The sequence below is a fragment of the Chiloscyllium plagiosum genome, unplaced genomic scaffold, assembly GCF_037043375.1.
Source record: "Chiloscyllium plagiosum isolate Xiang-an unplaced genomic scaffold, Cpla_swu_hap1 HiC_scaffold_23, whole genome shotgun sequence".
NCBI classification, from domain to species: domain Eukaryota; kingdom Metazoa; phylum Chordata; class Chondrichthyes; order Orectolobiformes; family Hemiscylliidae; genus Chiloscyllium; species Chiloscyllium plagiosum.
The window spans coordinates 19,729,816-19,748,536 of record NW_028270161.1 but is presented as its reverse complement, the minus strand read 5'-3'; the positions used below and the strand labels follow the sequence as shown (position 1 = coordinate 19,748,536).

The window sequence follows — 18,721 nt, the reverse complement described above, 5'->3', positions numbered from 1 at the left end:
TATTCAAAATAGTTGATGCAAGACCTTCTAAATTACTAACAAATTTACATTGAAGGAACTCACTGAAGGGCAAGTCCATTCTAAATGTCACATGCAAAATTCCTTACAATTGAACAAATGGGTGTTCTATTTATAGTGAATATTGCTTAATATATAGATAAAACAGACAAGCAGAAGTGTAGTCAGGAAACTTAATTTATCACTGACTGATCAGCACAATTTGTTTGTTCCCTTAATAATACCTGTTCCTTTGTGAACAAAGCATTCGCCAACCACGAATTTATTGCAGTCGAAAAGTATGGCACTGCAAAAGCACAGCACAGCTTTTGCTTATTAGTATTTTATTTAAACATCTCACACCTATTAAAATGTTTCCCATTGGATTACTTGGAAAGTGTAGTAATATATTTAGTCATGAAATTTCACATACTGGAAGCTTGCACAGCAAGCTATAGTCCAAATGGCTATTTTATTTGGGGAGTATAGGTTAAGGCATGACTGTTGACAGGAAATCTCCTTTGAGTATTACCATGAAATCTTTAACGTTCATCTGAAGTATGAGAACAGCCAGGTACAACCTTTCTGTAACACTTCATTCAAAACATGGCATCGCTTGACAGGACTCCTTTTGCACTGATAGTGGATTGAATTACATATTTGAAATTGTATAGAATGCATAGCCAAGGAATAGACCATTTAGTGCAACTGATTCATAGAGGTGCATCAAATTTCTGCAGCTGCAGTTGGTGTGTAACTCTGCAGATAACCCTAAGTAAGTTGAACGATGCCTGCTCTTTTTAGGTCAGGCAGCATCTGAGGAGCAGACGAGTCGGTGTTTCAGGTATAAGCCTTTCATCAGGAATGAATTTATTGCAGGCAATTGCATCAATATCAAGGCATAAATGGAAACCCGTTTCAGAATGATAACTTTGCCCTTAATGAAACCTCTCTGTCCAACTATAATTCGTACCTCTTATCTCGTAAAGACTGTCACAGTGGCCAATTGGCATTTCTCAGCAGATCACCACTTGGCCTGAACCCCTACTCCTGTAGCACCTGTCCCACTCCCTTACCTCTCATTACAAATGCTCATATTCGACCATTCTTCCAACTGAAAAATAAATTTTCACCAACATACATTGATGTTTTCTTCCCTCAATCTCTACATAGAATCATTTGTCATTCTTAATAATTTCAACTCCCAACAGTCTCTCTCTCTCTCTCCACCAAGTTCACTGCTCTCCCAATCTCCCTAAGTACCTCCTTCGAAAAATATTCTGAAATCAATATTCATGTGCTTGCCTTGACCTTGCTATTTCATTTAGTCTTGCTTCTACCTCCCTCTCCTTAAGCAGATCCACAAATACAGTGGAGCAGGTTGTTTTTGCTGAAATGGATGATAGACTACTCAGGTTTGTACATTTCTTCCACTGTTTGCATTTGGCCTGCAACTGGACCTGTTGGAGGCACTCAAAATGATTGATTCCTTTGAGGATGCTTATTCTCCAAATTGGGTGATCTTGGCTACCCATGACTCATTGGGGACAGCATTTTTCAGGAAGGCTTTAAGAATGTTGCAAAGAGTTTTCTTTGCCCTCCTGGTGATGACTTGTCATGACAAAGCTAGGAATAGACAGTTTGTTTTGGAAGTCCTATATCAAGCATAGCATTTATCCTGCCAATGGATTTAAGAATTTTGTTGAGGCACCACTAGTGATAGTTGAGGAATCTGCTGTACATTGTCCAAGTCCCCACTGCTGGTAATACTGTTGGCTCTGTAAAACGAGTTTGAGAACTTTGTCATCAAACACACTATTCTTCAGACATCCAAAGGCTGCACTGAGACAACGGTCGATTTCTTCACCTGCCCTTGCTAACAGGAAGCTACAACTGTATGAAAATTATTCCTTTTTTTTTTAACAAACAGTAATGTTATTAGAAGCAGGCTAGTAGATAAACATTCATTTTTTTGGCCATTTAGCCGAGGGCCCATTTTCTTATTTGCCTCTAAATACAAATGATGATAGTTTGAGTTTAGCCTTAGAGTGCATGTGCTAATATGATCTGCATACTGCAGCTACCAGGCACAACTTGGGTTTATCATGGTTTTAGTCTGGAGGCAACACAGCTTGAATAGTTCCCTAGTCATCCTGTGGATTAGCTCCAAACTAAACACAAGGTGTCATGGCAAGAAAGATGGAGAAGAGATTGATGCAATGACATTGTCTTGCTTGACCTCAGTTGGTACACATACTGGGTCTGCAGTGGATCCATTGGTGAAGAAGGCAGTAGACAGAAAAAGGCTGGGACCAAGCAAAAAGGCTGTGACCTAAAGAACAGATGGTAAGTGGCACTACGATAGGAAATACAACAACCCACCAACAGCCATAGCATGCATGAATTTATTTTAGCTTAGACAGGGCTATCTATGCACAAGCCCATTCAGAGCTAAGAAGGAGTGGTATTCGTCAAGGAGAGAGAAGCAGTAAAGTTGATTAGAAGTGCTTCCCATATGAGACTTAATCCATGACGCAAGTGCCTTCAATTACATCCCGCTGTATGCTACCTTCGCCATCTTGCACAAGTCCAGCCGGACAGGAGGTTGAAAAAACCTTTTGTCAGCTGAGAACAACAAGGCTGCTGGCATAGATGGAACTGTTGCCAAAATAATAAAATTAGGTGAAGCAACACTCTTGGGTCACATACACAATCTATTTTCCATCATCTGGAAGGAGAAAAATATGCAGGGGTTCCCCAAGATGCCCTACTGTAAACAAATGCTGGAGATCTCAGCAGATCTGTCCATGGACATAGAGCAAGCTAACATTAAGTCTAAATGACTCTTCCCAAGATGCCCTAATTGTGTCATCTTCAAAAAGCAGTAATATAGTTTGTGATAATTATGGCAAGGTATTCCTGCTGCCCACCACGCAACATCCTAAAAAATCATCATCTTCTGCAGTTGAAGAGCACTATCCAGAGTCATATTGTGGATTCTGTCCATCAATATGCACAATGAGCATGATTCTCACAAGACAAATTCAAGGTAGTGAAAAAAGCAGCAACAACCTCTATATATGGCCTTTTTGACCTCACAAAGATTTTCCACTGGCCACTAAGGGGTATTAGAGATGTCCTCAAATTTAAATGCTAAAAAAACTCATCACCATTCTGTGCTACATGACAGCATGCAAAGCATAATAATATCAACATACCAAGCATAAATAAAGCCATCTCTCCTTAGATCAGTCACACCCTCACTCCATTTCACATCCCAATCCTATGTCCTTCTGAAACTGGGCTGGAAAAATCACTGACAACTTCAAACCCAAACTGTCTGGCTTTTAGTTTTCCACTCATTCAATATTTCCACAGCCACTGATTTGCACAACCATACCATCACTTTCGCTTTAGATGCCCCTATATCCAAAAAATCCAATAAATTGTCTCTCTGTGGTCACTGTCTGGTACAGTCATCATCTCCTTTAACTTCAAATGGTACAGACCTGAGTTTAAGGCAAATAAACTCAATGCAAGAAATAGCTGGATGACATAAAACATTAACATAGGTAAAAACAATGACTGCAGATGCTGGAAACCAGATTCTGGATCAGTGGTGCTGGAAGAGCACAGCAATTCAGGCAGCATCCGAGGACAGGCAAAACCTGTCCTCGGATGCTGCCTGAATTGCTGTGCTCTTCCAGCACCACTGATCCTAAAACATTAACATACCCTGGTCTCGACTGCCGAAACCATTAATGACTTCAACTATCTTCTGGAATGCAAAAGTCACTTATTTACAGAATTGAAGAGAGTTTGCTTAAATGCCCTATCCACTGTTGTCTCCATTCTCACCACCAATAATAAAAGGAAAAAAGCTGTTGTAGTACTTTGTCAATAAGCTTGATACAATCTGTTCAGCTGCTCAACTTCCCTTCCTTCCACTAGCTCACAGCACGTAATATCCTTGAGAATCCCTCACTGTCTGAGCCCAAGCTTTGAACTGGTATTTTGTTATGGCTTCTGTCCTCTTTTCCTTCATGCTGTTTCTAAGCTTATCTTGCCCATGAGTTTTCACACCCTATTTCCTCAATTGTATTCACACTAAGCTACTGAGGACTCAACTTCACTTTCTGGTCCTCATGTTAACTGACATTGTATATTATCATGCTCTTTATTCAGGTGTTGTTTGGATTTCCTTTAAATCCACAGTACTCCCCTCAAACAATTCCAACCCACCATCATTGAAATCTAGAATCTCATTGGAACTTTCCTTTCTGTTCCAAGGGCATTAAACATGCTGTCACCACTCAAATTCCATGTCCATTTTCCCCAGAACTCCACCTCTGAATCCCTCCAACAGCTTTCCCAAATCCTCATCTCAGTAACAAAAAATGTCACACCGTTAAATATTTGTTCATTCTTCATAATATCTCTGTAGCCTACGACATAACTGACCAGCCTATTCTCTGTTAAAGTCTCTCCTCTGTCATCACACTGAGGTCATATAGCTCCCTGCATATTTCACCACAGCTGGAATATCACTTCGAATGGCTCCTATTGCTTCACCTGCATGAGATTAAATTTGGCTATTTGCAACGGAATCACAGTTGCAAATCTTTGGTCACATGAGGCAAAGTGTCCCATGAGGTGCTGAGATTTGAAATGCAGGATTTGCTTCCTTTTCTTCACTGCTCTGCCTCATTAAGATGTTGAACCAAGATGAAGCTTGATGGGTCAAGTAGTCACTGTTTTATATAATTCATAGCAGGCTTATCCTAGTAATTAATATCAATGTTGCTGTGGTTCAAGAAGAGGAGTTTCAGAGTGTCTTTAAAGTGTTTATTTGCCCTGCCCCGGAATATGGGCCATGAGGAATTTAAATAAATACAACCTGACAGGGGAATTGTTTGCCCAGTGCAGAAAAGTTGATTATTTCTGTGGTTTTGTAACATGATGATATGAAGCAGCTTGTGATCTCCAAATATCATTTTCAGCAAGATAATGGCATGTAGGAAGTACTGTTGCAATAAAGACACTAATCTGACAACAAATTATTTTGTTGTTCTCTAGGAGTGGAGGGATGGGAAGGATGAAATGTTTTGAGATGACTGGCATGGTAAGGATAAAATATTATAGGAAGGATAAAATGGCATGGAAGTAGTGAGAATGAGGGAATGGCAGTGAGGTAGCATGGAAATGGAAAGGTTTGGGATGCGGATTATATGACAGGCGTGTAATGAGGAAGTAGCAATGAAGGAGTTGCATGGGAGCAACAATACAGGCTAACACTGCTTAGGAAAGGAGTGATTAGGTGAAATATGGTTGACATGGGAAAGAGAAGAAAATATAGGAGCAGCAGAATAAGAACACAAAGGCAAGGGGTGAAGGGGGTGGCAGACTTAGGACACAATATCATGGGTAGGATAGAATGGACATAGAAAAGGAGAGGACTCAATCTTGAATTCAATAATTTTAGGGGCTGAACATCACTTTCATTTACAGCTTTTGACTCTGCTGGGAACTTTCCAGAATCTATGGAATTTTAGAAGATTGCAACCAATGCATCTTTAAGACCCTACTTTTTGATCTAGATAAAAACTCAGTGTCAGAACCCCATTTGAGACCAGTAACATTTTCATGTTTAAACTAGGCAGTTTAAAATATCAGGTACTCACGAGAATAAAGTCATAAATTTCCACAATTTTCAGGAAGCAAGTTAAACTTTATCATTGTGAGTGTTATGACATAGAGATATTAGTGGATTCATAACACTGTAAAGCATTCAAAGACTCTCAAATTTACTCAATTGTTACTAACCAAACTTTAAAAATAACAGATCCTAAACAGCCAACTTATAACTTAAATAAAAATTAACAAATTATGAATAATGTCAGTTTAGTAGAACAAAGATAAACAAAACAATCTAATTAACATCTACAAATTAAACCCAATCTTGTTTGATCATAAACCACCACTCTTACAGAGAGTAAGGGAATAAATTCAGAAAGAGAATAAAAATATCAATTTGTCAATTCAATAACTGTTGCAACAATGAAAACCAGGCCTTTATGAAAACCTCAGTCAATGGATTTTATGTCTCACTTGAATTCCAAAGTCACTGATCAAAGCAAACAGCCTCAGCAGAATTCCAGAATTATACATCTATTAGATTAGATTACCTACAGCGTAGAAACAGGCCCTTTGGCCCAACAAGTCCACACTGACCCTCTGAAGAGTAACCCACTCAGACCTATTTCCCTCTGACTAATGCAGCTAACACTACGGGCAATTTAGCATGGCCAATTCACCTGACCTGCACATCTTTGGACTGTGGGAGGAATCCAGAGCACCCGGAGGAAACCCACGCAGACACAGGAAGAACGTGCAAACTCCACACAGACAGTCACCCAAGGCTGGAATCGAACCTGGGACCCTAGTGCTGTGAGGCAGCAGTGTTAACCACTGAGCCACCGTGCCGTCCCAAAAACAAACTGGGGCTCAGAACATTCAATAATCTATAACCTCTATCCGGACTGTAAGGATTCTATGTGATGCAACCAACTATAATGTTCTGCACCAAGCATAGAGCACGTCATGTATCCAGTGCTACCTTGACCAGTTGGAAGACACCTAGATCTAGAAATACATGATCAAAAGGAGAGACGACACCACAATCCATTTCAAATTATTCAGAAATATTTGGCTCAATAACAACAAAATATGTTTCATGCGCTCCATGTCACAAGCTCCTCGACTCTAAGACATCACTTATTACTGTTCAGTAGTCTAATTATTCCAAGAGATATTTCCCATCCAGTCTACACAGCAGCCCATTTCAAGTACTAGCCACTGTATCAGTGAATACCTACCTACTCCTGAATCATACATTGCAATACTTTCAGTAAGAATGTAAGCAAATGCATTAAAAAAACAAAAGTGTACCACAAAAAACTCAGAAGGTCTGATATCGTGCTGAATTTCTCTAGCACTTGTTTTTGTTTCAGATCTCCAACATTCACAATTTTGATTTTATATAGGTATTAAATGGGGCAATGGGAAAGCTATTCAGTGCTTCTGACATGCTGTATAACTTAAGATTATGGCTGATCCTCCACCTCAATTTCACCTTCCGCCACAATCTCTATATCCCTTAAACCCCTCCATGTCCAAAAATCTATCAATTTCCATCTTGAACATATTTGAAAACTGACCACCCACATTCTTTTGGGAAACAAATTCTAGGAGTCACAACTCTCCAAGTCAAGAAATCCCACTTCGTTCTACCTAATTTGCCAATCCTTTAAGCAGAGGTTGTGAGGTCACAGTTCCAGTCTGTCCTGACAAGGGAAACATCCTTTCAGTAGCTATACGGTCAAAGTCCATTATAGGTTTATAAATTTCAACATGAGATCACCTCTCATTCTTAGCTTTACAGATTTCAGACTGCTCAATCTCTCCTAATAGGACAATAACTGCCATGAGTCTAATGAATCTTTGCTGCACTCCCTGCAAGGCAGGCAATTTCTTCATACCTGGGCTTCTTGCAAAAAGGACTCACCACGGTCCTATGTATGAGCAGTGTGATAAGTTTACACTTGTACTCAAATCACTTTATATTATAGCCTAACAAACTACTTGCTTTCTTATTTGCTTGTTATATAGGTTCAGAGAATTCTCCTATAATGCACGTTTCTTGAATGTGATTTGGCTGTAACACAACTTGTGAATTGAGGACTTTTTTAAATGAAGCAAACTCCTGTTCACTGTTACGCGATTCCATCCCCAAACACTTGGAATAGTGGTGCACGGAGGACCGGACTCTGCTTTGACATCATCTGGCCAGTCGGTTCGTGCGCTTTCTTGTGAAGAGCTTTGTGAAAGGTACAATGTTGTAGTCAGTGATTTTAGTGTTAAAGTGTTAAAATTTACTGTATGACTTAATTAAAATATATGATTTTAAAAGTTACTTAGAGGGTGCTATCCATTTGTATTTTTTATTTCGATTTTTACTGGTATTTTTGGTACTTCGCCCAATACAGTTTTTCCCCATAAACCCCATTATTTATATTGCACAATTTTCTATAACATGGCATCACATGGGAACACAACTACAGCATTATAGGAGAACTAACTATACATTAACTATATAATTTTTTTAAGAACAATAAGTACCTTCTGAATACGAACATTTCCCAAGCTTTCACCATTTAGAGAAAGTGTGTTTCTGTTATTCCTACCAAAGTAGGCAATTTTACACTTTTCCACATTAAATTTCATTTAACATGAGCTTGCCCAGTAACTCAACCTGTCTATATCCCTTTGTAGACTCTTCCTCCCCCTCTTTGGAGTTTGTATTCCATCTGTAACTTTGTCAGAAAACCCTGGGTTCTTTCAAAGTCAAAGTCAATGATATAGATTATAAATAAGAGACACGAACTCTGTTCCTTACAAAATCCACCTCATAGTCTTGAAAATGGTCTACTTATTCCCACACTCCATCCTCCATCAATTAACCAATCCTCAAAACATATTATTCCCAAATCTCAATTCCATGTGCCCTAATTTTATGTAAAAATTTATTGTGTGGCAGCTTATCAAACGGTCTTTGAAAATCTAAGCAAATTTACAGGTTCTCTGTATCTACCCTGCTATTTCAACCACAAATAAACTTAAAAAGATTTAACACTCAATTTCTATTTCTTCTGCCAAACATTATTCTGACTTCCTAAGTACTCATCATTCTTCATTCATAGAATCCCTACAGTGTGAAAACAGGCGATTCAGCCTAAGTCCACACTGACCCTCCGAACAGCATATCATCCAGACCCACACTATTCCTGTGACCCTGCATTTCCCATGGCTAACCCACTTTGCCTGCACATCCCTGAACACTATCAGCAATTTAGCATGGCTAATCCACTTAATCTGCAGACCCTTAGACAATGGGAGGAAATCTTTGTCTCTCTCTTTCTACTTTTATTTTCACAATAGGGTTACAGAAATTATTTTCCGATCCACATGACAGTTCAGAATCCACAGAATTTCTAGAAGATCAAAATCAAAGCATTTATTATCTCTATGACTTTGTTATGGACCAGGCCAGATCCCCTCAGAACATTTCAAGAAAGTGGTCCAGACCCTAACTTTGCCAGTCGTTTTAAGCAGGTACAAGTGGATATTCCAGGACTGATGCAGCTGGTCAACCCACTTAGTTTTAAGCAAAACAAAATTTATTTACAAGATTACCAAATTAAATACAAACAAAAAAACAACAATACTGAATAACTTAACCTGAAAATACAGCAAACAATCCCAACTTAATGATGCGGTTCCAAATACTTGCAACAATTCCCATAAACACACTTTAGCACCAAAGGTAAAATCAAACACATGGTCTAACAAGAAAGATGTCAAGAATGGGTACCAGCATGGACCTGCTTCTTTGGGTCCAGCAGCTTCAAAATACTACTGCTAAAAACCAAGCCAGTGGAAAGTTGAGCTGGGAGAACTGGCCATTTCCCTTTCATTATGCAAGTCATTTTTTAAACTTGAAAGTCTTTTACCTGAGGCAGTATCTGTTAGCTATAATCAAACTAAAACCTATCCAAACCCAGACGTTTCAGAGTCTGTGTCTTTTATGCCCTCTCTGGAAAAGAAATGACAACATAACCTTGTTAAAGGAGCAGCACTGCCACAGCTTTGTTTTTAACCTCAGGATACAAACCATCAGCTCCAGGATAACCACCAACTTTTAGTCCTGCTACCCACTCCAGTACTATTTCACTAATACAAATTTCTTTAAACACCACTTTCTTGCTAGAGTGTTGCAGTCATTAACACAAAAAAAACAATGTTCACCAAGGGTCTCCAATGTCTAATCACCTTGAGGTAGAATAACGTTGAATCATGAGATTCAGAGCTTATGAGAACTTGCAACTGTTCCAACAGTTTGCTTTCAAAAATCTCAAATATCCCACACCACATCGTATTCCTCTAATATCATGATGGTTTCTGCCATTATGTCAACAGACTCCTGTTCAGCAAGCAGGCTAATCATTCATATGTGTTAGTCTTGATTTCATTTAAAATCACACAAGAAATTTGATTTACAGATCACATTGATATTGTGGAGGACCACAATTAATAGTCAGTTCAAGTTAATATTTCATCACTTACCTGCGAGTAGGAAGGTGATCAGACAAGTTTCTTTTGGCATGTAGAGTTTCAGACGGGAGCCACTGAAGACATATTCAACCACAGCCTCTGAACGCCCAGCTCTCTGCAAGAATGGCAGAAATTGCTTGGCTTTCTGGGTGTCCTGTACACAATAAGATATGAAGTTATCTTGGAATGTGCTTGCAGACTAATCATCACCAGCAACAAGAGTAACAAATATTCAATGTCAATTGGGAAAGAGAATTTAGACTAAATGTTTAAACATGGCCTAGGAATAATGAAAAAACTACATTCCTCATGGAAACAACACATTTTGAGATCAAATCAGTGTCAGTCATAGAGATGTACAGAATGGAACCAAACCCTGCAGTCCAACTTGTCCATGCTCATTTCATCCACATACCAACCACTGCATGAAATAGTTGCTCCATAGGTCTCTTTTATATCTTTCCCCTCTCACCCTAAACCTATGCCCTCTAATTCTGGACTCCCCCATCCCAGGGAAAAGACTTTGTCAATTAACTCTATCCATGCCCTTCATGATTTTATAAACCTCTTTCAGGTCACCCCTCAGCCTCCGGGCTCCAGGGAAAACAGCCCTAGCCTATTCAATCTTTCCCCATATCTTAAAACCACCAACCCAGACAACATCTTTGTAAGTCTTTTCTGAACCCTTTCAAGTTTCATAACATCCTTCCGTTTGGAAGGAGACCAGAAGTGCACGCAATATTCCAAAAGTGGCCTAACCGACGTCCTGTCAGGACACAACATGACCTCCAAACTCTCATATTCGGTACGTCAACTAATAAAGGAAAGCATACTAAATGCCTTCTACATTATCCCATCCACCTGCACTCCAAGGTTTCTTTGTTCAGCAACACTCCCTAGGAACTTCCTAATAAGTGTATAAGTCCAGCTAAGGTTTGATTTCCCAAAATGCAGCACCTCGCATTTATCTGAATTAAACTCCATCTGCCACTCCTCAGACCATTCGACCATCTGGTCAAGATTCCTTCTTCACTGTCCACTACACCTCAAATTTTCACCTATACCTCCTATGTTCACATCCAAATCATTTATATAAATGACGAAAAAGTGGTAGAGCCAGCACTGACCCTTGTGGTACTCCACTGGCCATGGGCCTCCAGTCTGAAAAACAACCCTCCACCATCACCCTCTGTCTTCTACCTTTGAGCCAGTTCGGTATCCAAGTGGCTAGTTCTTCCTGTATTCCATACTAATTAGTATCCCACGGGGAATTTTGTCAAACGCCTTACTGAAGTCCATATAGATCACATCCATCGCTCTGCCCTCATCAATCCCCTCTGTTATTCTTCAAAAAAAAACCCAGTCAAGTTCTTCAGATATGACTTCCCTTGCACAAGCCATGTTGACTATCCCTAATCAGTCCTTGCCTTTCCAAATATGTGTAATGCCTGTCTCTCAGGATTCCCTCCAACAACTTGCCCACCACCGTCAGGCATACCTGTCTATAGTTCGCTGGTTTGTACTTAAAACAGATGACAATTGAACAGTTGACCACTATTTTTTTCTGTATTCAGCACACTTCAAATTAGTTTGTTCACAATAAAGCTTATTATGAAGTTTGAGGCAAATAAGGCGCAATACAATTCAAACACTTCAAAAGCTACAGTTAGTAGAAAATCTTTAGCTTGCAGAGCAACAGCATTGATATTTTGAGCTGAATGGCTTTGTGAACATTAATAATAATGAAGCTATCAGCCTAGTTCACTGCATGCAAGTACCTATCGGCTGACAGAGCAGTGATTCTCTACTCGTTTCTCATTACCAGGCAGCACAAAATAGATATTTATATTAATATTCATCCAGTTCAAACCTCAAGCATAAATATGACTCATGAATTCGCTTAACAGCAGAATTGTAAATTCCAACTAAAAACATGTATTTTATAATTATTTCTATGCACAGTAACGCTGTTGGTATAGTCATAAATTTCTATAGAAGTGAATGACCAAGCACTCCTATATTTTCTGCCCTCAGGTGATCTCAGCTTCAAGGCCCAAAGTCCCTCATCACTTGTCCTGTAGGTTAACAAATAATCATTTTAACACTTCAAATTAAGGAATGCATTTCAACCATGCAAACAGGTACTATTTTGATATTTGCTTAAATATGGAAGTCACTGACTCTGGCATTTACTCCCCATCTCTAATTGCCCTACAGGAGGTGAGTGTGTGCAGCCAACTTAAAACACTGCAGCACTTGGAGCACAGAGACACCAACAATGCCATTAGGAAGTAATCTCCAGGATTCTAATCCAACGAGAGTGAAAAACTAGTGATAAAATTTGAAGTCGTGTTTGTGTGTGATTTGGAGGGGGATTTGCAGTTGGTGGTGTTCATCAGCAACTGCTTCTTCTACCCTTCTCAGGGGTTAGAAATTGCAATGGCAAACAGGATGTTTGGTGAAGTATTGCAGTACATCTTGTAGATGGTACAGTGCTGTCACTGTGCATTGTTTGTGAAGGAGATGAATTAAGCAGGATGCTGTGCTCTTGGTGGTGTCAAGCTTCAAGTGTTATTAGAACTGCACGCATTCAGGCAAGTGTGGAGTATTCCATTATACTCTTGGCTTGCGTGCTTTAGGTGGTGGGAAAGCTTTACGAGTTAGGTGGTGACTTAGTCACTGCGGGATTCCTAGCCTCTGACCTGCTCTCGTGCCCTTCAGTTCTTCATCAATGGTAACCCTGAGTATATTGGGAGGGAATTCAGCAATGGCATCACCACTGAGTGAAATGGAGAGATGATTAAATTCTCTCTTGCTGGAGATGGTCATTTCTATCACATACGTGCAGGCAATGTTACTTGCCATTTACCAGCTGAAGCCTTAAACTTGTCCAAGTCTCCCAATCTATATACATAAATGGCTTCAGATTCTCAATAGTCATGAACGGTGTTGAACATTGTGAAATCAGCAGTATCCCCATTTCTGAGTGTGTAATGGAGCAAAAGTCATCTATGAAGGAGAAGATAGTTGGGCCAAGAACATTATGCTCAAGAATTCGTGTAGTAATATCCCTGTGACTGAAACGATTAACTACTAACAACCCACAATCACCTTCTTCAGTGCCGAGTAAGACAACAACCAGTGGTCTGATGTTGTGGAAGTCAATATCAATTCCTAGAGCCTGTGAAGTGCCTATGTGGACAATAGGTGTTGATCTTCCAGCTTGCATTGAGCTTTGTTGGATCATGAGAGCACGCCAGTCAAAAACGCTAGCAGGAGAGTAAGGTGGTGTATTGAAATGGCAAGCCACTAGAAGGTTGGGGTCATTCTTAGTGACAGTGTGAGGTGGTCTGCAAAGTGGTTACCCAGTCTATATTTGGTCACGCCAAACCAAATTGTAAGCATTGTGTTTCTTTACTCTGTAATTTAATTTAGATAAATGCAAGCTATCACATTTTGGCAAAACAAATGAGGGTAGGACTTATACAGTTAACAATTGGGCCCTGGGTAGTGTTGTTGAACAGAGAGAACTAGAGTACATAGTTCTTTGAAAGTTGCATTGCAGTAGGTAGGGTGGTTAGGGCAGCATTTAGCACACTTGCCTTCATTGTTCAGACCAATGGGTATAGGAGTTGGGACACCATGTTGAGGTTGTACAGGACATTGGTGAGGCCATTTTTATAGTAGTCTCTACAGTTCTGGTTGGCCTGCTATAGGTTGGATATTATGAAACTGGAGAGGGTTCAGAAAAGATTACCAGGATAGACAAAGTCTTTTCCCTGAGGTCGGGGAGTCTAGAACTAGAGGGCGTAAGTTTAGGGTGAGAGGGGAAAGATATAAAAGAGACCTAAGGGGCAACTTTTTCACGCAGAGGGTAGTACGTCTATAGAATGAGCTGCCAGGGAATGTGGTGGAGGCTGGTACAATTGCAACATTTAAGTGGCATTTGGATGGGTATATGAATAGGATGGGTTTAGAGGGATATGGGCCGGGTGCTGGCAGGTGGGACTAGATTGGTTTGGGATATCTGGTCGGCATGGACAGGTTGGACCAAAGGGTCTGTTTCCATGCTGTACATCTCTATGACTCTATGTTGCCAGGACTGGATGATTTGGGTTATTAAAAATAGGCTTTGACTTTTTTTTTTACTGGAGCATAGAAGATCGAGGCATGATTTCATGGAGGTTTATATCACAATGGCATAGATAAGGTGAACAGAAAGTCTTTTCCCTAGTGTGGGGGAGTTCAAAATAAGAGGGCATACATTTTTTAAGATGAGAGAAGAAAGATTTAAAAGGGACATGAAGAGCAACGTTTTCACACAGAGGGTGGATCTATGTGGAGTGAACTGCCAGAGGAAGTAGCAGATGTAGATACAGTTACAACATTTAGAAAGCATCTGGATATGTACATGAATAGGAAAAGTTTACAGGGAATCCGGGCCAAATGCAGGCAAGTGGGGCTAGTTTTAGTTTGGAAACTTGGTCTGCATGGACAAGTTGGACAAAAGGGTCTGTTTCGCGCTGCACGACTCTATTATCTTCGTGAATACAGAGTTCCACAACTTCAGAGAATGGCCTCTATCATCCACTTCTCTTACATTTTCTTATCCGCAGCTGTGTCTTACTGGGTTTGTTTGCAGCAGAGTATACCCATTTTCTTCGCTTCACACCTTCATTTACACATGCTTTACAGTTCTAGTTCTCCTTACCACTGATTTTGCCTTCTGCATAGGCCTTCTCCATAGCTGCCATGTGATCTGCTGTGTTTCTATCAGAGCATCCCATATACAGCAATCTTCCTGAGCAGGATTTATCAACAGACAATTTTATGATCAAGGAGTGAGAAACATGGAGGTAGTCATTATTAAGTTTTTTATGACAATCTGTTAAATGGCAGGATTTGAATTACCACAGCAAAAGTGATCCTTGCTAAACAGATGTAAGATAAGTTAGGGCTCCTGAGCAACCAACTCCCATCACAGAGGCCTCAGTACAAACAAACTTAATGATGTTGTGGAAAGAAACAAAAATGCGACACATTACCAAGGAGTGCCCCCACCTCGACAAATTGGTTGACTAATCACTTAGCAGATCAGGAGGCTGTACAAAGTACTACTGAGGCGACACCTGGAATATAGTACACAAGTTGATCAGCTAATTTAAGGCTGTAAAGGCATTGGAGGCAGTACAGAAATATTTGTCCTATGAGGACAAGTTGGACAGGCTAGGCTTATATCTACTGGTGTTCAGAAGATTAAAAGGCAACGTGATTAAAACATAAAAGATTCCAAGGGGTCTCAACATTGAATAGGTTGTTTCCTCCAATACGAGAGCCTAGAATAATGATCACTGTTGAATTTTGTTAATCCATTCATGGGAAATGGGTACTAGCTTGGCAAGCATTTTTTGCACACCCCAATTGCCCATGAGATAGTGGTGGTAAGCTGCCTTTTTGAACCTTTGAAGTCCATGTGCTATTGATAGACCCACAATATTGTCAGAGGAGTTTCAGGATTTTGACCTCGCAACACTGAAGGAATGGCATCATATTTCCAAATCAGGATGGTGAATGACTTAAGGGGAACATCTAAGTGGTGACATTCCCATGTATCTGCTGTCCAGTCCTTCGAGATGGAAATGGTCATGGGTTTAGAAGGTGCTGTATAAGGATTTTTGGCAAATTTCTGTAGTATATCTTATAAATGGTACACACCACTGCTACTGAGTGTTGGTGGAGTAGCTGAATCTTTGCACGAGTTAATCAAATAGGCTTTGCCCTGGATTGTGTCAAAGTTCTTGAGCACTGGCATTGCACTCATCCAGGCAAGTGGGGAGTATTTCATCATACTTCTGACTTGTGCCTTTTTACTTGCAGCAGTATTTCTAGCCTCTGACGCGTTCTTACACCTGCAGTATTTGTATGGTAAGTACAGTTTAGTTTCTGATCAATGGTAACCCCTCTCAGAATGCTGATAATGGGGAATTCAGTGATAATAAGGCTATTGAATGTCAAAGGGTGGTAGTTAGATTGACTTTTAACGGTGATGGTAACTGTCTAGCATGTGGAGGTGTAAATGTTTGCCACTTTTCAGACAAGCCTGGAGAATGTTGAGTGGTGCTGAAAATTGTGTAATCGTTAGAAATAGTCCCACTTCTAACCTTTTGATGAAGGCAAGATCACTGACGAAGCAGTTTATAAAATAAGAGGCTGCCCCTTTAAAACAGAACTGATGTGAATCTTCTTTCACTCAGAGTTGAGTGTCTTCAGAACATTGTCCCTGAAATGGTATAAGCTGAATCCTTGAATATTTTTAAGTCACAGGTAGACAGTTTCTTGTTCAGTAAGGGATTGAAAGGTTACCACTGATAGGCAGGAATGTGGATTTAATGTTACAATCCGATTAGCCATGACCTTACTGAATGGTGGAACAGGCTCGAGGGACTAAATGGCTTGTTCCTGATTCATGTATGTTATCATTTGGCTTCAGGTATTTACATTCAGCAATTAAACATGCAAATTTTATGTACTTATTTTAGACGCCCAGCAACCGTAATATTTTGATTTCAGACATGATAGGAATTCTTTCCAACCATTTAGAGTCACAGAGATGTACAGCGTGGAAACAGACCCTTCGGTCCAACCCGTCCATGCCGACCAGATATCCCAACCCAATCTAGTTCCACTTGCCAGCACCCGACTCATATCCAAACCCTTCCTATTCATATACCCATCCAAATGCCTTTTAAATGCTGCAATTGTATCAGCCTCCACCACTTCCTCTGGCAGCCCATTCCACACACGCACCACCCTCTGCGTGAAACAAATGCCCTTTGGGTCTCTTTTATACCATTCCTCTCTCACCCTAAGTCTATGCCCTCTTGTTCTGGACTCCCCCACCCCAGGGAAAAGACCTTTTCTATTTACTCTATTCATGCCCCTCATGATTTTATAAATCTCTACAAGGTTACCCTCAGCCTCCGACACTCCAGGGAAAACAGCCCTATCCTATTCAACCTCTTCTTATAGTTCAAATCCTCCAACCCTGGCAACATCTTTGGTTGATTTGATAATACCGGCTCCCTGATGACAAGATATAACGACCTCTTTCCTTGGTATCATATTGACTGTCCTTTTAGTCTCTTATTGCAGTGAAAATTTAATTATAATTAGTAATTTTAAGAATAATATTTTTCATTGGACTGCACAGCAAAATAATTCCATCCAAAGGCTTTACAAATCCAGTGCAGATTTAATAAATCACCTGGCAATAAAGCAGACAGAGATCAATGATTTCTTCCAACCAGGTACCAATGGATGCAATTCCAGAATGACCAAACTAGAAAGCAGCATCACACAGAAGCAAAGGCACCAAAGGAGGAAATGCCTGCACATAACCATGTTGTATGAGACCAGAGTGGAAAGACCCTCCATTCCCCAACCGTGTTGAGCACAGGATTCATGATTACAATTTTTTGCTTTAATATAAAGAACAACCTGCCTACATAAACTTGAAACATGGATTTAAATGCCCCTCTTAACAATCCAGCTACCGGCACTACAAACAGGTGCACACAAAGCCTTAAAAAAAAATTATGTGCTCCAAAAATGAATCAATTTTTGTTGGCATTGGCACAGAGCGACTATACAAAACAACAATGGATGTCACTCAGTTAAAACCAAGTATTTCTAGACAAAGGAATTCCCCATTATTTCATGCTGAGCTACAGTAGTCAAAGATGATTCACTGTCCAGCCATTGCAACTGAGCAATAGCGTTCATATTCTTTATCTGAATGTTTATCAGAACAGCTGCCAAGATAAATGCCTTAAAGAATTAAGCTATTGCAAGGTCAGATTTTCCCAGCATGTGTTTTTTTTTTAATATCTGTGCCCTCCACTCAACAGCCTCCCAATCCTCATATTTCTTGGGTGACAGAAATAAATAACAGGCCATTGGATTGACCCATACTAAGCTCCAATCAGCCCAAGTATCAGTTCAACACAGACTTAGAAGGGAAGGAATTCTTCTAATGATAGATATATTATTTCAGATTATTCAATAATTAATTTCAAATTTTGATTTGTTCCAGTGGAAGACTTTATGGTCACCTAATTGAGACAAAATATTTGTTCAGCTATAGAATACTCACCAAAATTCAGTAAATGTTCTCGATAGAGAACACACAAATTGTCTCAAAACGGTCTCAAATTTGTCTTGCCAAAAAATCGTACATATGCACTGCCATTCTGTTTTTGTACAGTACACTCAGGGAACTAAGCACATATGAAATAATAAGATCAAGGCTAGATCACAGCAGTCAAACACAGATAAATACAGAGCAAAGTTGATAAGGAGAACTGTTTCCAAGATGAAAATTTATATGAAATAGAAATGGATAGGGAGGCAGATTTAGATTTAATGCTTGAGGCCAAGATCTGCTTTGATTCAAACTCCATTACATTACTTCTCCAATTTTCAAATAATTCTGCTTGTGGCTGCAACTGCACATCATCTCAGTCTTTCCATTTACTCAAGAAAATGACAAAGGATC

The 18,721-nt window shown here is 39.8% G+C and overlaps 1 protein-coding gene across 1 annotated transcript in view; it reads right to left on the bottom strand.

The window, feature by feature from the left end:
* The window catches only part of snd1 (staphylococcal nuclease and tudor domain containing 1), an 890,588-nt gene that overhangs the window by 616,264 nt on the left and 255,603 nt on the right, over positions 1 to 18,721 (bottom strand). The window contains exon 15 of the mRNA XM_043713955.2: positions 10,180 to 10,321. Within this exon, the coding sequence (XP_043569890.2) occupies positions 10,180 to 10,321 (142 nt within the window). The remainder of the gene's footprint in view (positions 1 to 10,179; positions 10,322 to 18,721) is intronic.